At 58.0% G+C, this 19,438-nt stretch overlaps 6 protein-coding genes across 6 annotated transcripts; 4 read left to right on the top strand and 2 right to left on the bottom strand.

Annotated features, from left to right (window-relative positions):
* Positions 1-1,925: 1,925 nt before the first annotated feature.
* On the top strand, positions 1,926-5,839 carry B0T26DRAFT_671379 (heterokaryon incompatibility protein-domain-containing protein; the record flags this gene model as incomplete). Its single annotated transcript, XM_060439316.1, has 4 exons — positions 1,926-2,122; positions 2,264-2,446; positions 2,678-2,794; positions 3,325-5,839. 4 exons carry the CDS (start codon positions 1,926-1,928, stop codon positions 5,837-5,839), a joined length of 3,012 nt encoding a protein of 1,003 aa, XP_060304083.1.
* Positions 5,840-5,970: 131 nt separating this feature from the next.
* Positions 5,971-7,118, top strand: B0T26DRAFT_98478 (uncharacterized protein). Its single transcript, XM_060448186.1, has 4 exons — positions 5,971-6,021; positions 6,081-6,409; positions 6,465-6,558; positions 6,617-7,118. Exons 2-4 carry the CDS (start codon positions 6,161-6,163, stop codon positions 6,838-6,840), a joined length of 567 nt encoding a protein of 188 aa, XP_060304084.1. The 5' UTR covers positions 5,971-6,021; positions 6,081-6,160; the 3' UTR covers positions 6,841-7,118.
* Positions 7,119-7,953: 835 nt separating this feature from the next.
* On the bottom strand, positions 7,954-10,634 carry B0T26DRAFT_747022 (putative amino acid transporter; the record flags this gene model as incomplete). The annotated part of the gene is made up of 10 exons (XM_060444783.1): positions 7,954-8,091; positions 8,173-8,389; positions 8,451-8,539; positions 8,609-9,254; positions 9,305-9,365; positions 9,420-9,455; positions 9,517-9,607; positions 9,670-9,826; positions 9,915-10,153; positions 10,287-10,634. The coding sequence occupies 10 exons, from the start codon at positions 10,632-10,634 to the stop codon at positions 7,954-7,956; spliced, it is 2,022 nt and encodes a 673-aa protein (XP_060304085.1).
* Positions 10,635-11,375: 741 nt separating this feature from the next.
* On the top strand, positions 11,376-12,047 carry B0T26DRAFT_98374 (uncharacterized protein). The gene is made up of 3 exons (XM_060448185.1): positions 11,376-11,760; positions 11,843-11,890; positions 11,963-12,047. The coding sequence occupies exons 1-3, from the start codon at positions 11,482-11,484 to the stop codon at positions 11,975-11,977; spliced, it is 342 nt and encodes a 113-aa protein (XP_060304086.1). The 5' UTR covers positions 11,376-11,481; the 3' UTR covers positions 11,978-12,047.
* Positions 12,048-12,894: 847 nt separating this feature from the next.
* On the top strand, positions 12,895-14,245 carry B0T26DRAFT_632673 (uncharacterized protein; the record flags this gene model as incomplete). Its single annotated transcript, XM_060436467.1, has 3 exons — positions 12,895-13,123; positions 13,190-13,896; positions 13,958-14,245. The coding sequence occupies 3 exons, from the start codon at positions 12,895-12,897 to the stop codon at positions 14,243-14,245; spliced, it is 1,224 nt and encodes a 407-aa protein (XP_060304087.1).
* Positions 14,246-15,553: 1,308 nt separating this feature from the next.
* Positions 15,554-18,709, bottom strand: B0T26DRAFT_634620 (uncharacterized protein; the record flags this gene model as incomplete). The annotated part of the gene is made up of 5 exons (XM_060436648.1): positions 15,554-16,003; positions 16,071-16,329; positions 16,395-16,609; positions 16,666-16,939; positions 17,043-18,709. The coding sequence occupies 5 exons, from the start codon at positions 18,707-18,709 to the stop codon at positions 15,554-15,556; spliced, it is 2,865 nt and encodes a 954-aa protein (XP_060304088.1).
* Positions 18,710-19,438: the final 729 nt, after the last annotated feature.

The following is a 19,438-nucleotide window of genomic DNA, read 5'->3' on the forward strand; positions in this document are numbered from 1 at the left end:
TCGGCAGTTTGCACGGCGTCTCGGACTTGATTCGTCTCACCTAGCCTCGCAAGTACCAGCGCCAACTTGTAATTTGAACGGGCAATTTCGCCTTGTCGAAAAGATTTGTCTTTCCCTGATCGGTACACGTTTAGTGCGGCCACGAGAGCGTTCCTGCATCAGCGCAGTCGATTAGCGGGGACCGTGTAAGGTGTTGGGGAGTGGAGACAACGAGTACGTACCTTGCTTCATGCGCCCGGACAGGGATCTGTTTACTGTGGCATCTTTATAATCCAATCCCAGAATGTTTGTAGCGTGGTACGTCCGCACTTGGGCAGAATAAATGTGATAACGTGGCAAATACGGATCGCACCGGCCAGGAAAAGGCTTTAACAAAGGTAGCTAGGTGTTTTGATCAAGAAATAGGCCTACAGATTCCAAAATAGGGATTGTAATAGCTTTTACCTCCCTCGGCAAGGAACCTTTAGAGCGAGCCGTTTGGTATTAGGGCTATTCAAAATCTTGGAAAGTCGTCTGATAGCAAACATCCAGGGATTGGGTTGAATAGGTACGTTGATCGTGAATAAGATGCTTGCGGTGATAGTGCTGAGTTTGATAGACGAGAAAAATTTGTGTTATAATTAACATTCAACCCGCTAATTGTCCGCCGTCAACAACTAAGGTCAGAATGGGTGGGATTGAGGCAGGTGGCGACACGGACCGAACATGATGAAAGTCAACAGCCTACGTATATTTGTGCAGGTTCCCTTGAGTGCTCTTTAGATGCCACTCACAGTCATCTACATGCTAATGCTAGGCATGGAAATACCTTTCACCCTGTCCCCTTTGGTGGAGGGACAGGCATTTCAGGTTCTCCAACCCGCCGTTAGTGAGCTGGGGTAATGACATGCCCCTGTCATGTCGCGCCCCCACTCCACCCATCGTCTGGGGACATCTGTGGGGCGGCCCGAGATTGCTAAGAAGGTGGTGATGTGGGCAGTGTCGAATATGTAGGTACCTTTGTGTCAAGGTGTTGAGCGTATTTGTTCATGTCTCGAGGTGTCCAAATTGCATGGCTTGGTGGGGTGTCGTTACGTGATCTGGTTGCTTAGGTTTGGGTCTCTTGGCTGGTGGTCAAGGTTGGCTGCCTTGCCTGGGGGTAACGGTTGGTCCAGGGGCTGCCTTCCCTGGGAGTAACGGCTGACAGCTGATAGCTCAGGCTGATTGACTGTGCCAAGACTTCAACACCAAAAATTCCTAAAGCAGCTGCCACTTTCCTGGGGTCGATTTGCTGTGCCTCCTACCATGCGGCGCACCGTCAGCCCTAGGCTTGCTTTGCTAGACTGACTAGCGCCCTCCTGGTTCTTCGCATCGACCGTTTTCCCCTTTGAGACGTCTCCTCACTGAAATCTCACTGAAGCCAGTCAGCCAGCTGCACATTTGTTTTGGCGCGTGCGGCAAATGCAGGAACAGCGCAGCCCGTCGTGCTTCTGGAGGTTGCGTGGGGCCCTGGGCCTCATGACCACGTCAAAGTCGGTGAAATTGCAACCCTTCTCTGAAAGATTACTCTCTTGCCCCCAGTGGCCGGTCTGTTGGTTAAGTAGGAAATTGACCCTTTTTCAGGCATCAAAACTCATTGATTACACCACCCGTCCCACTTCCGACTCTTTGCCACCTCAGATTGCGGTGCCTTAAGCTAAGCTCGGTGAGATGAGTCGGGTTTCGGCCCTCGATGCGACCTAGCCAATACGCAGGGGGCCGATCACGATAATATAGAAGGCAGCCATGCTTTCCAGCTTTGCTCCTGTGCTGCTCGTCAGTCCAGTCTCTCTTTGATCTCGGGGCCACCATCAGCGCGCTCAGTCACTCGTTCATTTTTCTTGCTATTTTCCTCTGGAACTCGGTCCCTAAATCTCGCTCTCGTTCCCAGGATGTTGGTCTCCAAGATGCTCACCGTTGCCGGGGTTTTATTCCTACACGGCGTGGCGGCCTTCCCGTCCCCCCTGGGCCACGCCTCTGACCGGACCGCTGCCGTCACCGTCGCCGACCGCGCTGCCACCGCTGCCGCCGCCGTCACCCCGGGGTATTTCCTCATGAACTGCTACCCGTTCGACAGGGCCGACATCAGCCCCAAAGAGTGGTGGTCAGCCGTATTCGTATGTTTCTACTCCCTCCATTGCACCATGGCGGCCGAGAACCGCAGGCACAAGTGGCGGCTTCCTGACAGTTGCTCGCCATAATAGTACTGTGCCAATGAGCTTGACTGCAGCGACCCAACCTCCAGGTTTCAGACCAGCAACGTGTGCAGGCTGCCCGAGACGTCGCGAGACGCGGGGAGGTACCACATCTGGGAGAACATGAAGGGCGACACGAAGAGCATGCAGAGCTGCTTGTTCTCGTCGGGCCAGACGTTTTCGTGGCAGATTCCGTCTGATGCGCAGAGCAAAGCTGATCTTACTGTTGTTGGGTGAGTTGTTTCTCTCCCCCTGTCTTCCTCCCCTCTGTCTTCCTCCCTCTGTCTTCCTCCCTCCGTCTTCCTTCCTTGTCTTCCTCCCTCTGTCTTCCTCCCTCTGTCTTCCTCCCTCTGTCTTCCTCCCTCTGTCTTCCTCCCCTCTCTTTCCGTTTCGCGGCGACAGTGGTGTGATGACACCCACATGGACGCTATTAATACGGAGCATCATTTTCTGACAATTTGCAGAAACGGCAACACCCTCAAGCAAGCGCAGACTTGGTCCGGCATCAAAGACAACAAGATTACCGGGGTAGTGTGGAACTCCCACCTCTGCAGCAAGATCTACACGTTCCGGCCGAAAAAGTGAGCGGTCGCTGACGGCTCGGCCAGTCAAACATCCCCGTGCAAGGTGCACCTGGATGGAGGTGAGCAAGGGGTGTACGCTGAACAGACACATACATGTAGTTAATGGTAATGTCATGTTCGCAAGGTATTACCGACCTGTACTATTTAAAAATAAGTGCTTCATGTTATCGATGTACCGCTCGCCGATTTTCCTGTTTGGGCTGCCGTGGGAATTCCCGGCCACAAGGCGCACCAGGCTGCCGAGCTGAAAGAGAGCAATTATGCCTTGCCCCCGCTGCGGCTTTTAATCGGCAAACTTGCTCCGGGGACCGGGGCGCTTGCAGCGGGGTTTGAGTGACTTCCGTGGGGCTTTCATTTCCGCTCAACGACGTTCGTCCTGATGCCAACTCCTGTGTGAAAACGCGCATGATCAGAAGCCCTTACTTTCGATCATCAATTTCAATAACCCTCCGAGTCCTGCTGCTGCCTTTGAGAATTGCTCACCAAACTTTCTGTCTTACAACAGCATCTACCTGCTCTGGCGACAGCAAAATGGCCGCCGAACAGGGCATGCCGGGCCGGGGCCCCTTTTGCGAGGCCAAGACATATCCGGTGCACGCATCACCGACGCCGCTCGCGCTGGTCGAGCTGTCGTCAGAGACCAAACACCGGCTGCTCACCGAGTCGTCGGCCCTACAGCCGACCATGTCCCCACGTCAGGTCCTAGAAAACGTGCGCAACCTGGACTCCTGGGCCGCTGACCGGCTGGGCAGCAAGGGCGATGCGCTGCAGCGCTTCCGCTTCAAGGCCCTGCAAGCTATCGCCGCCCCGTCCGGCGACTCGAGACCTGCCTCGGCCGCCTATCAACAGGCTCCGGACGTCGCCGTTCACGAGAACCCCCTCGCCCCAGTCGACTCGTTCCTCATGCTCAGCTACTGCTGGCACTACGGCGACTGGGATATCGCGCTGGGCTTGCAACACAAGCCAGCCGTCGAGGGGGGCTTCGCGTCGTCCGAGCCGGAGCCGCCAGTCGCGCCCGCCATGTTCGCCGCCCTTCTCGACGAGCGCCGCGACGAGTCTGAGGCGGCTTGGCTGGACCAGTGGTGCATCGACCAGAGCAACGAGCAGGAAAAGGTCGACGCCATCGGCTCCATGGACCTGCTCTACTCCAACGCGCGCCACGTCATTGTCTGCCTCGAAGACGTGCGCCTCACTCCCGCCAACGGCGACATGCTCCTCCGCTTCGGCGACTTCCTAGCCGCCAAAGACTTCGGGCCGGCTGCCGAGGTTCCCCGCGAAGAGCTACTAAACCTCCCTTGGAGCGACGAGGACAAGGGCCATCTGTGGGAAGCCACGGCGAAACTGTTCACGGCGCGGTGGTTCACGCGTGCGTGGTGCGCGCACGAGTTCTGGATGGGGCGGGAACACATCTTCCTGGCACCAGTGACAGCTGACCCGGCCCGCCCCGGCACGTCCGTGGCCATCCTGCGGTTCAACTCGACGTTCCTGGCCAACGCGCACTTCGCGACGTCCATCTGGCTGCCGGCGACGAGCCCAACAAGCGCTGAGCGCATCCAGCGGCACTGGCAGCGGTTCGTCGAGCCGACGCACCCGTACTACTGGCGGGGCCGGCTGGGGTCGTACGACGCGCAGGTGCGCACCAAGATCGCCTTCACGCACGCCACGAGCTTCGTCGGCGCCTTCGGCATGGACCGCGTCATCCCGCCGCACCTCGCCACCTTCGCCGTCATCGACTCGCTCAACACGTCGCGCTCCGCCGACAAGCTGTCCATCTCCCTCAACGCCAGCCGCACCGGCCTCTACCTCACCGGGCCGCAGGACCTGTCGAGGGCGGAGGCCGCGTGGATCGCCAATGTCGTGGCCCTGGCGTCTGGGGACTCGACCGCGCTGGCGGCTGTCGGGCAGCCCCTCCTCGCCAGCGGTGACGCAGGTGATAACGGCGAGCAGCTGGTCGCGGGCAACAAGCTCCGCAGGGAGACGGGCTGGGCATGTGAGCCGCGGATCGACCGCTATGTGCGGCTCGGCCTGGGGGACGCGGTGCAGTTGGCGTCGGTGCCCATGTCGCTGTCCCCTGCCGGTCTAGAGCTGGATGTGGTCCGCCTCGGGATGGGCCCGGGAGCCATCCGCGGCTTTAGCGACGTCGACGCCGTCAAGACCTTTCTCGCCGGAGCTGCTCTCGACTGGTTCCTGGACGCCGGGGCTAGAGTCACGGCACGGAATAATGGAGGGGAAGCAGACAGCCAAGCGGCCTCTGATCCCGCAGCCGCGGCCGGGGCGCGCGTCGCCTCGGGCTTCCGCCTGTACGAGCAGCGCCAGCGCAGTGGCCAGATGGACGCCGTGCTCGACTACCGGCACCTGAAGCAAGCGCTCGCGTGCCTCGTCACGGGCGGCCGCGAGTGGACAATAGCATGCGCGTGCCAGGCGCGGCAGGTGCCGGGCGACCGGCACAAGTACCTGCGCATCGCGCAGAACCCGGCGCTGATCGACGCGGCGTTCGACGCGCTGACGGGCGTGGCCATCAAGCCGCTGGCCGAGATCCCGGCGGACCTGCGCGAGCTGCTCGACCTCGAGGGCACCAAGCTGCTGCTGCAGCGCAAGCACGAGCAGCGCGAGATCGCCACGGCGCTGCACGCGCTCATCACCGTTGCCGACGGGCTCGTGCGCACCGTCGTCGGTGAGAAGGCTGAGTATGAAGTCGTGGGCGAGATCGATCCCGCGTACGAGATCCAGATCAGCTTGATCAACACGACGGCGCACGGGGGGATTGTCGTATTTGCGCCTCGGGCTGCGGGTGGGGTCGAGTATGAGATTGTATGTCCTGATGTGCTGCGCCGGCCGGGCGACAACCAGCTCGCCGCGTACATGCGTAGGGGGTGGATTGTTGAGGAAGATGGCCGTGTCGGGGATGGCGGGCTGCAGAGATACCGCCTGCTGGGCAAGACGGCCTTGTTCATGCCGTTGGCGTTTGGCCATGGGGACCAGGTCTTCAACCCGGACGCACTTAGGCGTTACGAGAGCGAGAGGATTATTGTTGGGGGCTGATGGTCACTGGTGAGAATATAGGTTAATATGATACTACATGACATTTGGGTAGGGGGCGGTTTAAAGCCGGCGAATGGCTTGAGAAACGGGGAGTGGAAACCGCGGAGTTCACGGGGCGGAAAGAGACTGAGAATTCGAACATAGCTAAGTACCTACCTGGGTTGAATATACGTCCATCTGCTGTAAGACCACGGATGCGCTTCCCTTGGCGTCCTGGGCTAACTGTGATGATATGATTCAGCCAGCTGCTAGCAAGGGTGCTCGGGCTATATGGCGAGGTTCGGACGAGTCGAAGCCAGCAACAGAAGTGCATAGTTTTCAATGGCCTCCCGCCCCCGTGTGCTCAAATCCCCCTCTTCAAAATCCTCTGTAGACTACATGCTCAAGGAAGCAGCACAACACGCAAAGAGCACGACACGCAAACAGCACAACACACAAACAGCACAACACGCCCGCCGATCTGAAATCTGCCGTTTTGTTTTTTCGCATGCCGGCTGCGTCCCATGGGCTCTGGGGCATCAGAATGACGACCGGCTCTTCTTCCCTCGAAGGGGTCCAACCAAGCGTTCCGTACGTGGATCAATGGAGATGTAGAGCTCAACCTAGATACTGACATTCTAAACAGGCCTTTCGGCTCGCTCGGGATCCTCTCGCGGACAGCCCCCGACATCCTTCGGCTATTCGCCGCCGCAGAAAATGGTGCAAAGTTGGCCGTCCAGGTCAGACAACCTCACGCCGTGCATGCTTCCCAGCCAACAAGATGCTAACTTTGCACAGAAACCAACGCGCATCCTATACCCGACCGAATTCTTCCCCATGGCCAACGAATTCTTCCCCATGGCCAACGGTCCGTAGCAGGCGATGCAAGACAAGTTCCAAGACGAGTTCCTCGGTGCTCTGGAGAACTACCTCGGGGTCCCCCGCACACATGCGTCTCTCTAGCTGAGGAATGGGCAGAGACCGGCCCTGCCGAGTGCAGAGACATCCCGTTGAGAGAGTAGAGAAAAAATAGTCAAGAAGTTGTTGGTGTTATTGTCGTCGCTGCCACCCTTGTGCCTGTACCGGGCGCCCGCCGCCCCGGTGACCTTATCGCAGCTCGCCCGAGACTGGCACAGATCTGGCGAGACATAGTTCCAGGCACCGCGCTCGTCTCCCCGGATGCTAGTACCCCCTCTGTACACCTCTAACGAACAGTGACCCGATCGGACGAGTGGGAAGAATTAGGTTTTGCCCATATTTCTCCATAGTGCCGAGTCATGACAGCTCCCGCTGTCGTTGAGTATTATGGCGCTCCAAGGAGCGCTAGACGCGGCTCCGTCGGCCCTCGGGTGCTCGTGCCCGTGCACGAAGGAGACGTCTTGCTCGACGCTGTGGCGGCTCGTGTGCATGTTCACACTGCGACACTGCTCCGCGCCTTCGGCCTCGGTCGTCTATAGCTTCTAGTTAAGCAACTCAGTCTCAAGGTCCATATTCATTTACGTGATGCCTTCACCCTGGGATCCTATCGAGATCATGCAGATGGTAAGGACAGGCCTGGGATTGTGAGGCAGCCCGCTGATGCGGAACGTTTTGGGTATATTTAAGTGGTCTAGCACGGTGGCGGGCTGGAGCTTGAACCGCCAACTCAGCTTGTGGAGGAGCGATAGTGGTGGGCAGCCGCGGGTAGACACCACGGTTCTCCCGGTGGGTGGGAACCGCGAAGTACTGGGAGAATTTTCTGAAACGTCGTGTGCTTCTACAACGGCCGATATGCTTTGCAGGTACAGCTCCAGAGAGAGTATGAGAACAGTCGACTTTTTTCCATTCAGAGCTCGAATTTTCGGTATTCTCTATTATGAGCTGGTTGACATAGGAACCCGGAAGCTGATGGTTTAAAAGAGTTGCTTATTCAAAGAGGCGGTAGCCTTGTTCCCATGAATTATGTGTGTTGTCCATAGTAGTATTTGGACAGACTCACAAAATAGCAATATCAGTCGAATTGCCGGTAGCTGTTGTGGTTGGGGCCGTTGTTCAGGGCTGCCTGCCAGGACAGAAAGGCGGATTGTTAACCTCTACAGGCAGGGTCTCACGTCGCGTGGACTGGGTAAGCAGACGAGAGCCAGGGCTAGGGCAAGTCAAGTCGCGGCAAGACGTATTTCATGAAGCGTTTTTATCTTCTTGATGACGTGCTGGGGATTAGACAGGTCGACCCAGGCGAACTGGGCGCCGTGAATGAGCTTGAGTAGACCCCAGAGGGCAAAGAAGACGAGGACCTGCAGTACGAACGCAGAGATTCCAGTTAGCCTTTGTTGTAGTCTACAGTCACGGAACGGGAAGAGACGGAAGAGACTCACGATCAGATACGACGCGAGGAACGCCAGATCATGGAACCCGTTCCACAGCGCCGCGCCGTTGGCCACGACCAGCACGAAAATGCAGCCGGTAAGAGCGAGGTACGCGAGTAGGGGCTGCGCGTGGCTGCGGTAGGGGTAGTCGTTGTAATCGGTCAGATCCCAGCGGCGGACCTGGGAGATCTTTTCGGCCTGGAGGGTTTCCTTGTGACGATGGATACTGGTGGGTGTCAGTGCCGATTCGGATCTCAGACGACGATAGACGCTTCAAACCGACTCACCAGTGGTAGTAGCGGATGAAGGCGAGACACTCGCAGGCCCAGACGATCAATACGCCGACGGAACCCATCTCCGTCAGGATTTCGATGAACTAAACACCGAGCCGTCAGACCACGTAAACAACACTGCAAAAAAGAGGCCAAACTGGGAGCTTGCTTACCATGCCAATCGCAGTGTCGGTACCGGTCCCGCCCTTCAGCTGCAAGAACGGCACCCACGAGAACGCTAGGGACGAGAAGATCATGGCGCGCATGGGAACCTTGTGCCGGTTGGTGCGGCCAAACCAGGCCAGCACGCGCAGCAGCCACGGCTGGCCAGTTCCGCCGTCGAGGCGGCTCGTGAGCCCAAAGAGGGTGCGCGAGGCGACGTACAGGTTGGTCTGGGCGCACGTCAAGGCGGTGAAGATGAGGAAGGCGTTGAAGATGTCGGCGAGGTGCGGGATCTGCGACTGCAGGGCTATGACAACAAAGGCAGACGTGGTGATGGACGGCGGCGCGCCGCTCCCATCGTCCTTACCGGGCTCAACCGTCGTCGTCACCCAGCTGAGCCGCGGGAGGCTGGGATCGTCGCGGGGGATGTCGAGAGAGACCAAGACGCCGCTGATGGTGTAGGCGATGGTGGCTAAGACGGACAGGAAGATGGCAGAAAACTTGACCGACGAGCCGATCAGTGGCTTGTCGGAGCGGCGCGAGAGACCCGAGTCGATGCGGTCCTCGCTGCGAGACCCGGGCCACCTGGCTTCGAGGGCGGAAGCGGCGACGATCTCGACGCCCACAAAGGCGAAAGTGGCGATCGATATCGACATGCTTTGTCCGTCAGCGGGCGAGGAGAGAGAGAGCCGCTCATGGTCACTTACAAGAGGGCAGTCACCCAGTTTTGCGCAGCGCCCGTGTCAAAGACCGTGGGCGAAGACCAGTCTGTGATCAATGGTAAGAGAGGGCTCATTCATTGGGCCGGGAAGGGGAACTTACAAGAGTCACCCCGATGCTCTCTCGGGGCAGGACCGGCTTTTCGACGCGCGTATTAGCACTGGTTCCAGAGGGGCACTACAGACAGGAAGGATCTCACCTCCAACGTTGATGGCAATCATGAACACCATGATGACAGCGAGAAAGAGGATCTTGATCGTTCCCGTGATAACCTCGATGACGCCGTAGATCTGCGCGAGGGAAATCAGCATCCGCGACATCCCGCACGCGACACGTGACTTTGCAGCCTTACCTCGATTCCAAGCCCATTAACCATGGTCAAGACCAGAGGAATTGCAAAGTAGATGACTCCGCCATCGACGCGCTTGTTATCCCTGAGGGCGGGCCAGTAGTCGAAGAGAGCAGCCGAAGTTGCGACCAGGGCCGCAAACGAGACCGAGTAGGTGAACCTGGAGATACCGAGTCAGTCCACGTCTCGTGCCCCCCTCAAGGTGAGCGGCGAGGCGGCGGCGCTTGTTTTGAAGGAATGAGACTCACCAATAGGCAATGCCGACGACGATGCCCAGCTCGGCGTCGACAAACTCGCTGACATAGACCGACAGGGCACCAGGAATCGGCCAGATGCACAGCATCTCGGTGATGCACTGCATGACGGCCCAAGCAAGGATACCGACGAGCAGAAAGGCCAGCAACACAGCCAGGGGCCCACCGAGCTCGAGGATCTGCCCGCCGCGCCAGTAGAGGCCTGTGCCGAGCGTGGCGTTGAGCGTGATCATCTGCGCGCGGTCAGCCATCTGCAGTCAGGGTTATGGAAAGACTCTTTTCGTGTCGTGCGCGACATTTCTCTGCGCTAGGCTAGAAAAAAGCCGAACTAAAAAGTGTAAGAAGAAAGAAGCAAGCGCAACATACAAACAGGTGAATCCCGCGCAGCCTGCGTTTGACGGTGCGGTCTTCGCTAGGGGTGACGAGAATCTGCTTCGGCGGCGCGCGCGTGAAGCCGCCACGGTCCGACGAGGCGCCGGCCTGGCTCGTCAGGCTCCGGTCAGTGCGGGAGTCGACCGGCAGCAGGCCGGGGCTAGAGGGAGGGCCCAGGAGCTGCGATGGACCGGCGCGCAGCTCATTTTGGTGCCGTGGCTGCTGCTGATCGCCGTCTTCTCCCCTTTCCGGGGTCGACTGGTCCCGCGGTGAGCCTCCTCGCGGCGCGGCGGGCAGCCAGTCGGGATACCATTCTGGAAGCTCGATCCGCGGCTCCGACATGACGTTGGCAGGCTAGTTCTGGAGCCAGGGGCATCTGAAGAGAGACCACCGGTTAATGTGAGGGCTTGCAGGATGATGCATGCATTGCAGCTCGAGAAACAGCGATCTCCCGATTCCCGAGATTCCCGAGAGACGGGGTGGCGGCGGCGCGAGAGAGTCCCGACCATGGCACACCCCACAGGTTCAGCCGCATCCGAACGAACGAACGACATGCACAGCAGGAATGAAACTGACAAATATTGGACCTGGGCTTCGAATGATGCCTCTTTAGGCAGACGCCGCGCTGGGCAAACCCGATTCAGCCAATGACAGGCCACAAAACAGTGGAAATCCCATGGGGGCGCTACCCAAGATTGGCATGGCAATGGCTGCACCCCCGTGGACTTGGCAAACGAACCCCCATCCCAATTTTCGGGGCCGGGCCATTAGAGGCCTGATGGGTGGTGTTAGTGTCACACGCAGCAGCTTGGGCGGATAAACAGCGAGCAACGCAGCCACCAGCAGCCTCCGGGTCCCTCTGGCCCGTCGCAGCTCGCAAGGCCGAAGAGCTGGAAGTTGAATCGAGTCGAGCGAGTCATCGACTGCCCAACCCGAGTTGCTGTTCGGTGTGTGCTCCGAGCTCGCAGTCCTGGCATGGCAGTCCTGGGCCGGAGGGCGGCAAACGTGGTATTTTATTGCCCGTGACGCTGTGACGTGGCAGGCGACGGGCAGAGCCTCAGCTTCAGGACAAGAGGCCACCTGAGCCCAGTGGCCGTCGGGACCTACTTAATGCTTGCGCTGAGACCCATCGCAAGGCCCTGCACTGCTACGTTCGGTTTCCTTCGGTGCAGGTGATCCTAAGACCAAAATGCCTCGGTTCGCCAACTTTTTCTCTAGTTCTAAAAGGACCTGGCCACAGCAGCTGCAGCACCAAAACCCAAAGCCAGACACTCCCGCTAAATCTTCCACCTGCCCGCCCGAAACAGTGCCGACACGCACCGAGACGATGGAGAGCAGGACAGCTGCGGCGGCCGAAGCTGCGGCGGCGGGCGTGACGCAGAATGTCACGTCGCGCTACCTCAAAAAGGACGCTCTCCAAGCGCGCCTCGAGGAGCTGTTCCCCGGGCAGACCGATTTCAACATCCGGGTATGCGCTTTTGCTTCTTTCTTGGGTCGGACCGACCAGTCGGTAACGGAAGGGTATGCTAACGGGGATGGCGTGCATGCAGATGAAGGACGACCAGTGGACTTTCACTGCGCCAGAACACGTGGACGAGGTAAGGAGGCTCCTCCTAGCCAACCCTGGAAGGCAAGGTTGTTCTTGAAGCCATGCTAACAACGATCATTAGTCCCAAATTGAGTAAGGGCCCCAAAAGCTTCAATCTTCAAATAGATCGGTCACAATAGGCTTTTTACTGACGTAATTCGAACCCAAACAGCGAGGCTCGAGAAGATTGACAATCCGTTCTTAGCACCTGTCGCGAGGCTCGAGAAGATTGACAATCCTTCTTGGCATCTGTCGCGAGGCTCGAGAAGATTGACAATCCGTTCTTGACATCTGTCGCGAGGCTTAGCGGCGGCCGATTTGTCCTGCCAGGGGGCTTGGACGGGGATGTGGGCGCAGCTCTGGCCCTGACAGGGAAGGTGACCCCGAGGCGCGGGGTCGAGTTTGGCGCCACTGTCGGGGCAGGCGGATTGGCCCAAGGGGAAAACGCCTCGTCAGGCGGCCCAGGAGGCGGCGTTGGGAGGCGGCGTTGGGGAAGGAGCGTTGTGCAACGGGCCTGCGGGAGAAAGTCTTGCGGCTCGACGGCGGATTTATTGGATTTATTACTGTAACAACTGCCACTCTACGATCCGTTTTTTCGGGGAGTTCGCGTTTGGAGGACGTCTCTGCAAAGAGAAGCACACCCCACTTCGCCTGTATTTTTACTCATTGCTCCAATGACTTCGCTTGAAAATTGCTTTGTTGACAAAGCAGTCGAGCCTGTCAAAGTAATTGATGTTGGCCATCCCCAGTTTGCAACCGTGGACGCGACTGCGACAGCGACTGCAACAGCGACTGCGGCAGCGACTGCGACGGCGACTGCGACTGCGACCACGTCTAGGGCCTCTTCCGTTGCAGCCTCAACTACCGCCCCAGCTCCGGCTCAAGCCCAGACTCAGGGGCAGCCGTCGTGGCCCATTTCAGAATGGGGTGCAAAGACGCTGCCTGAACTCGCTGGGCACCTCAATGGCGCTCGAGCCGACAGCTATTCTTGCCGCTTGATGTCAGTGATGCCCAATGCGTCGCCAGTGGCCGAGGATCCCGCTGACTCTCGCCAGCTCCATCTGCCAGCGCACCTCATGGCGCCCGTTACAGATCACGAAGCCTATGATGGAGGCCGTCGTGTCGGCGCACGGCATGCATGCGTCCTTCTGGGACATTACATCCTGCTTCTACACGCGCAACCTTGAGCTCGAGGAGGTCTACTGCGTCCCCTACACCGAGAATCGCACCGGCGGCGTGACTGGTACATCTTCGCCCTGCTGCCCGTCCCGTGACTGCTACTGGCTGTGACTCTGACGACGACAACCAGAAATCTCCTACACGGTCAGGTACCCCGAGTACAAGGCCGCCGACGCTAGGTGGGTAATTCGGCAGACCGGGCTATACCACCGCTTCGACGCCAAGACGTGCGGCAGCACCTACGTGCTGCTCAGCCCGACCCCAAACTCCAAGCTACACCAGGAGGCTGCCGCCTTCCTGTCGACCCTCGCCCAGGGCCCCGAGACCGAACCGTTCTGGCTGCACCGCCTGCTCTTCGCCACGTACTTCCCGGCGTGGCGGCAGTACATCGCCGCGCTGGAGCGGCAGTTCCTTCCCGTCGCTAACAGCACGTTCGCGACCTACATCGACGAGCCGCTGCGCGTCTGCTACGACAACCTGTCGGCGCTGGTGAGCCTCGAGACGCGCTTCCTGCTAGTCCCGGCCGTGCTGGGCGCCGCTACCGAGACGCTCGACGAGCTCACCGCGCTGCTGGCGGGGATGTCGCCCGCCGCCGCCGCCGCCCACCCCGGCACGCAGCAGTTGCGCAACATCAGCCGGCAGTGCGGTGGCTACTGCCGCGCCGTCACCCATCTCCAGCAGCGCACCCAGCGTACCGCCCAGCTCCTGTCCGACACCCTGCTGTTCCGCGACCAGGTCGTTGCCAAGGAGCAGAACGGCAACATGCTGCAGCTCAACAAGTCGGCCGTCTTCATCACCACTCTGACGCTGCTGTACCTCCCGGCGTCGTTTGTTTCGGTGCATGCCCCTAGCACTTCTAACCCTGCCTAAACTAACTCGAGCTAACTCCAACTTGCAGTCTTTCTTCGGCATGAACTTTTTCGGTTTTGACGGGGACAACAACCGCATCGCCGGGTCGTCCATGGTGTGGATCTACGTGCTATCATCCGCCGTACTAACCGCCATCACCTTCTTCTTCTACTACTGGCTGCTGCACCGCGAGAACGGCGCCGCCTTCCGCCGCCTCGCCCCCAAGGTTGCCGACTGGAGCCTGAAAGACTTTGGGCGGCGCTTGACGGCGAATAACAGTAACAATATCAATACCGGGGATTTGGATGTCGAGGGGTTGAGGGGTGTAAAGGGGTAGAGGTGGGATGTTTGATGAACTCGTGTTCTGGGGACTGGCATGGCATTCTAAGAGAGATGGTCACAAAAAGATCTAGTTGCAATCATATGATCACATGTGTCGTAGCAACTCGTGGTATAATTACGGGTTTTGTTGATATTCAATTTAATAGATCCTGAAACTGGATGTAGAAAAGTCGAAGAAGAGAAGGTCGCTCAGGCACAACGTCGGTAAAACGCAGCACTGGGGGCCGCGGCCGAGCGCAGCGAGAACAGCCCGCGGCAGGCGCCCCCCGGGAGGGCCGCCGGAGGCAGTGCCACACAGTCGGAGCTAGTCCACGAGATGACAACGGCACTGGAGAAGGAAAGAAGAAACAGCACCACAATATTATATTAAACACACTAGAACTAGCAAGGAGCCTGGCAGATAGGGTGAAGAGACAGACGCATTGTAAGGGGCGCTGGGACAACAGCTCGCTGTGAAGTCTCACTTGCAAGGCACATGTACGTACAGCATACAAGCCTGTGCGCCCCTAAGCCCCAGGTGGGCCTTTCCTACCCTGCAGCGGCCTTCCCTGCCCCTGAGCGACTGGTTACGTGCCCCTCACGTGACTCCTTCCCCTGAAGTCCACCAACGACCATGACACACAATAGATGCAACCGGGGATCATATTTTACAGGGCATTTCTGCAGGGGCTTTAGGCCCAGGGGCAGCAAAAGCCCGAGCGTTTGTTTTATGGGCCACCGAGGCCAACAGATATTACACCCCCCGCCCCCCCCCCCCCCCCCCTTTTTTATAGCGTCTATATGTGACTACCGACTTAGGCCATGTGAATGCCCAGTCTAGGGCAACAGTCACCACCGGTATTAGATCGCTTCTTTCACCCGGCTATAACAGAGTCCTTCTCTTGTCCTCAAGAGAAAGTACCAGGTAGAGCTGTCTTATCTCGGGTCAAGGTGGTGTAGTGTGTGATCGTGTTCTCCAAGTCGAGACTGGGCTGGCCTTCAGCGACAGAAATGTCCACCTAGTCTAGCCAGCACTGTCTAATCATGACCGGATCAGTCTCGGGAGATCAAAAGCCACCTGGAATGACACACGCAATATACTCAGCTGTAACATTTCTATCCTGTAATACTTGGCTGATCATGTCCAAGATAGTATTGTTAAGCTCGAATATCCCCTTCAAGGTCTCCATATTTTCATATGCGCTTATATCCATAAAATGTTTCAAACTCTTGGCCGCTTATGCGCAGCCACTCTCCTTCGTATTATGCAAGTAACTAGCAACGACATTCAAAAGCCTTCATCAAGACGTAGTTAGGCGTGTAGTTACTCCACTTCTGGCTCTGAGAGACGCGCCCGGTAGATTGCCCGGCGGTTTGCACCGACCAATGCAGCGACCAGAATGTATTTCTCGCCGGCCTCGTCCGAGAGCCGCACGGTGAACTCGTCGTTATGAGACAAGCCGGGAAGCTGCGCCAGCTCCCTAACCTCGACCTTCTCTGCCTCGGAGCGTGGGACCGTGAGCTCCAAGAGAAGCAGCCGCTGGTTCAGAGGCGTCGTGCCGAGCGCAAACATCTTGTCGTCGTGCCAGTCCATCATCAGCTTCAGCACCCGGTAGTTCTTGAGGCCCTTGTGTATCGGGGGAATCGGTTCGCTTTCGGTTAAGTTTTGGATGTGGAGGCAATTCTCTCGAGTGACGACAGCGCACGTTGCGGGATCGTTGTGGAACGGGGCGAATGTTGTCAGAAGGCCTGCGGAGCTGCTGTTGTCGAGTCCCTGCATCAATGCCATTAGCAAACAGAGCTGATCAAGAACAAGACCTCTGCCCAACAAGGGAGCTTACCCGCGACTCGATTATGACGCTTTCCATTGTTCTGTTGGCGAGAGACAAGTGAACAATGGGAATTTGATGAACGCGGCTTTTTGCAGTCAGTTCCGGCCGCACCACCAGGTATATATCGTCTTTTCCGGAAAAAGATACGTGGGTTACAGCTGGTGCAGGCCAGTCTAGCTTTTCCAGTTCCCAAGGTTCCATCGCTATTGTGATCGAGGTATTGCTTGCGTCTGCCGACATCGAGGCCTCGTCGGTTGAGGAGGATGGTCTTTGCGAGCTCATATGTTAGTTGGAGTGCCACACGCAATCTCAATTTGCCAGGTGTTCACTCACGGTCTCTTCGAGTATTTAATAAGATCTGCCACCGACGCCGTGAATAGAGAGCAGGGGTTCTGTTCTCCTTCTTTGTCCCTCAGAATGCACGCCACTGTCTTGCCGTCGGGCGAGATGGCAAGCCTGTGTATTTCGGGGAGGGGGAGAGTAAGCCGGTACCAATGGTCGAGGCTGGCATCGACCGAGGTGCCGCGTTGAAGGTCGAATATGTAGCACTGACACCATCATGTCAGTTCAGAGCGAGATCAACAACAAGAGGTGTTGTTCTTACGTTGAAGTTAGCACCCGTAGTCGACGCAACGAGATACCTTTGCGTCAAGCAGACGCCCTTTAAGATGCAGTCTGTCGCCACAAGGAGATGTTCTGCTGCAGGTGCTGCCTCGTCACCCTTGCTGGAGTAAAGGGACTGCGACGTGTATAGCGAAATTTTGACGTCGGTCCAGTATGCGACGAGGGATCCTTCTGGAGAGATCTTGCAGGCCTTGGACGCCTCGGTGCTGGACAAATACCATCCTTGCACCTGTCCGCGTGCCGGTGACTCCGGCCTATAAGTGTGGAGTTGGAATTAGTTCTTGTCGAATAGCTTGTAGTAGGCAGTCATCATACTTGGCAACTCGGGCAACTCACCTTGGGCGCAGCTTTCCAAACAGCGTGGTGCTTCCGAGGGGTTTGAGGCGTCCGGCCTCCGATTCCTTGTCCCTCTGTGTTTCTCCCAGGCTCTTGTACTTTTTAAATGTTTTCAGCAACATGTCTCGAACATTCTTCGCCCCATGCCGTTTGGGAAACGGCTCGACGTCAAACACTGCCTCCTCGAGATATCGCAGCATAAACTTCACCACTTCCGCCTCCGCCGGATCTCGCTCGGCTGCCCTATCGATAAGTCGCGCATGCCATTTGTGGACCGCCGGATGGACTTTTGTAGACGTAAATCGCGTGCCCCGGAGGAAGAAACGATCGAAGCCGTTGGCATTAGGGTGAGCCAGGCGGGCGTCTTGGTATCGTTCGATGCCGTCGCTGCCTTCCTCGAGGTAGGCGAAGACGACGCTTATCACACAAGCCAGGGACCACACGTCGCTCTCGGCCTTCATGCTCTTAGTCGACGAGACCGACTCGGGGGCGAGATAGGTGCCCTCTCCACGTCGATTCAGCGTGGCCGAGAGAGACGGGTCGGGGGGCTTCTGGCGGCGGACGAACCAGCTGTTGAAATCCTTTTCCCGCTCCGTGTCCTGGCCGGCTCGGCGCAGCTTGACGCGGGCCATGCCAAAGTCGCTCAGCTTCCAGATGGCGTGGTCTCGGGTCGGGTCGTCGCCAGCCTCGCGGAAGATGAGGATGTTGCTGGGCTTGAGGTCCATGTGGTAGCACACCAGCTTCTCCCGGTCAGACGTCTCCATCTCGGTGTGGAGGAAGTTCAAGCCGCCGGCCAGGCCCTCGGCAGAGAGGATCATGTTGGCCTTTTCGGCCATGGTGTTGGGGCGTGCTTGGTGATGCTCCATCATGTAGGCGCGGAGGTCGCAGATGGCCAGCGGCATGAACAGGCTGTAGGTCGAGGGGCCGACCTCGAGGCTACCGTAGTTCTCGAGGATATTCTGGCAGGCGCGGGCGGAGCTAGTGAGGATCTTCTCCATGATCTCGCGCTCGCCTCTAGCAGGAAACTCGCTGCTGACGAGGTAGTCCTTGCGAGCCATGTCGAGGGGGGCGAGGTTTCCCATGCCAGTCTGGGGATCGTAGAAGTGGCCCCTGGCGATCTTGACCTTGAAGACTTTGCCAAAAGAGCCCTTGGCCAGAGCCTGCTCCTCGAGATAGGGCAGCCTCTGGCCCTGGGGGTCTCTCACGCGGACCTCCTCGCGCTTGCGGATGACGACGGTGCTGAAGCAGGCCTGGTTGCCGAAGAACTTGTCGGCAGCGACGACGTTGCCAAAGAGGTCGATCAGGTCGTCGCGCTCGGCAGGGAGGAGGCCCAGCGTCTTGCCGCGGCGGCGGACCGGCCACTCATCGCGGGCCACCAGCTCGCGCGTGAAGGTCCATGCTGCTTCGATGCGACAGGTGCCGAAGATCAAAATGGCCAGAAAATCGTGCAGGTTCCGCTTGTTGACCCTCTCGACCAGCTCGTCCTCGTCGTGGCTAAACTGCTGCAGGGCCGTCAGGTGAGGGACGACAAGGCTCCGGAAGAATCGAAGCAAGTTCTCGCGCCGCAGCACCTTTTTGGCCGTGCCCTTAGCCGCAAACCGCAGCTGGTCTTCGTCTCTCCGCTCGAGCCGCCGGTATATCTCCTCGTAGATCTCGAAGCACAAGTTGTCGTACGCGGCCGACGCCATCTCTGGAGCTTGTGTCGCTTCCTCACATGTTGGGGGAGTTGTGCGGGGCAAGTTACAAGTCCGAGGCGGCCTAGGGGATTTGGGGTCAAGTGTCGTGCGGCAGCTGGCTTGGCCAGGACGGCGCAGCACAGCCCGAGTGGGGCGCCGGCTGATGGCCCCCCTGAAGGCCCTAAAGGGGTCAGAACTGTAAGTAGGCTGTTACGGCAGCCTAAGGCCCTGAACTGACGCTAAGGCCCTGAACTGACGCTAGGGCCCTAAACTGACGCTGTAGGGCTGGGTATCGAACAGCCAGGCGGCAGCTAGGTGGCGTCACCTGACTCTGACGCTATTGCTGTGAAAGCAGCGCTACCAACAACTCAAATAACTCTAATATAAAGCTATATTTGAGTTGAATAGAGTTCAAAATACTATATTTGAGCTGGGTTGAGGCTCTATTTGAGTCGAGTTGGCTTTATTTGACCTTACTTGACGGAACTTGCCGCACCACCAAAAAACACGAAAATCTGGCCAAATTTGGCTAGGAATTGACTCCCTGGACCAGAAAAGAGCGCTGAATCCAGCCAACGCCCTCAAAACAAGCCCCAGCTCTTCAGACACATGAGGATGTTGATGGTATCGTCGCTCAAGGAATGTCGTTGCGTGCCAATGACAAGCTTGGCTTGGCTGAAGGCCCTCTCACACTCAGATCACATCGCTTGCATTGACAACAGGTCCAAAGCCATCCTTGAC

The sequence above is a fragment of the Lasiosphaeria miniovina genome, assembly GCF_030549165.1.
Source record: "Lasiosphaeria miniovina strain SMH2392-1A chromosome Unknown B0T26scaffold_1, whole genome shotgun sequence".
NCBI lineage: Eukaryota > Fungi > Ascomycota > Sordariomycetes > Sordariales > Lasiosphaeriaceae > Lasiosphaeria > Lasiosphaeria miniovina.

Coding starts and splice junctions, on each gene's coding strand:
- B0T26DRAFT_98374 (XM_060448185.1), top strand. CDS start 11,482: ATGCCTCGGTTCGCCAACTTTTTCTCTAGTTCTAAAAGGACCTGGCCA. Junction 11,761..11,842: donor AGACCGATTTCAACATCCGG/GTATGCGCTTTT, acceptor GCGTGCATGCAG/ATGAAGGACGACCAGTGGAC.
- B0T26DRAFT_98478 (XM_060448186.1), top strand. CDS start 6,161: ATGGCCTCCCGCCCCCGTGTGCTCAAATCCCCCTCTTCAAAATCCTCT. Junction 6,410..6,464: donor GGGGTCCAACCAAGCGTTCC/GTACGTGGATCA, acceptor CATTCTAAACAG/GCCTTTCGGCTCGCTCGGGA. Junction 6,559..6,616: donor GTGCAAAGTTGGCCGTCCAG/GTCAGACAACCT, acceptor AACTTTGCACAG/AAACCAACGCGCATCCTATA.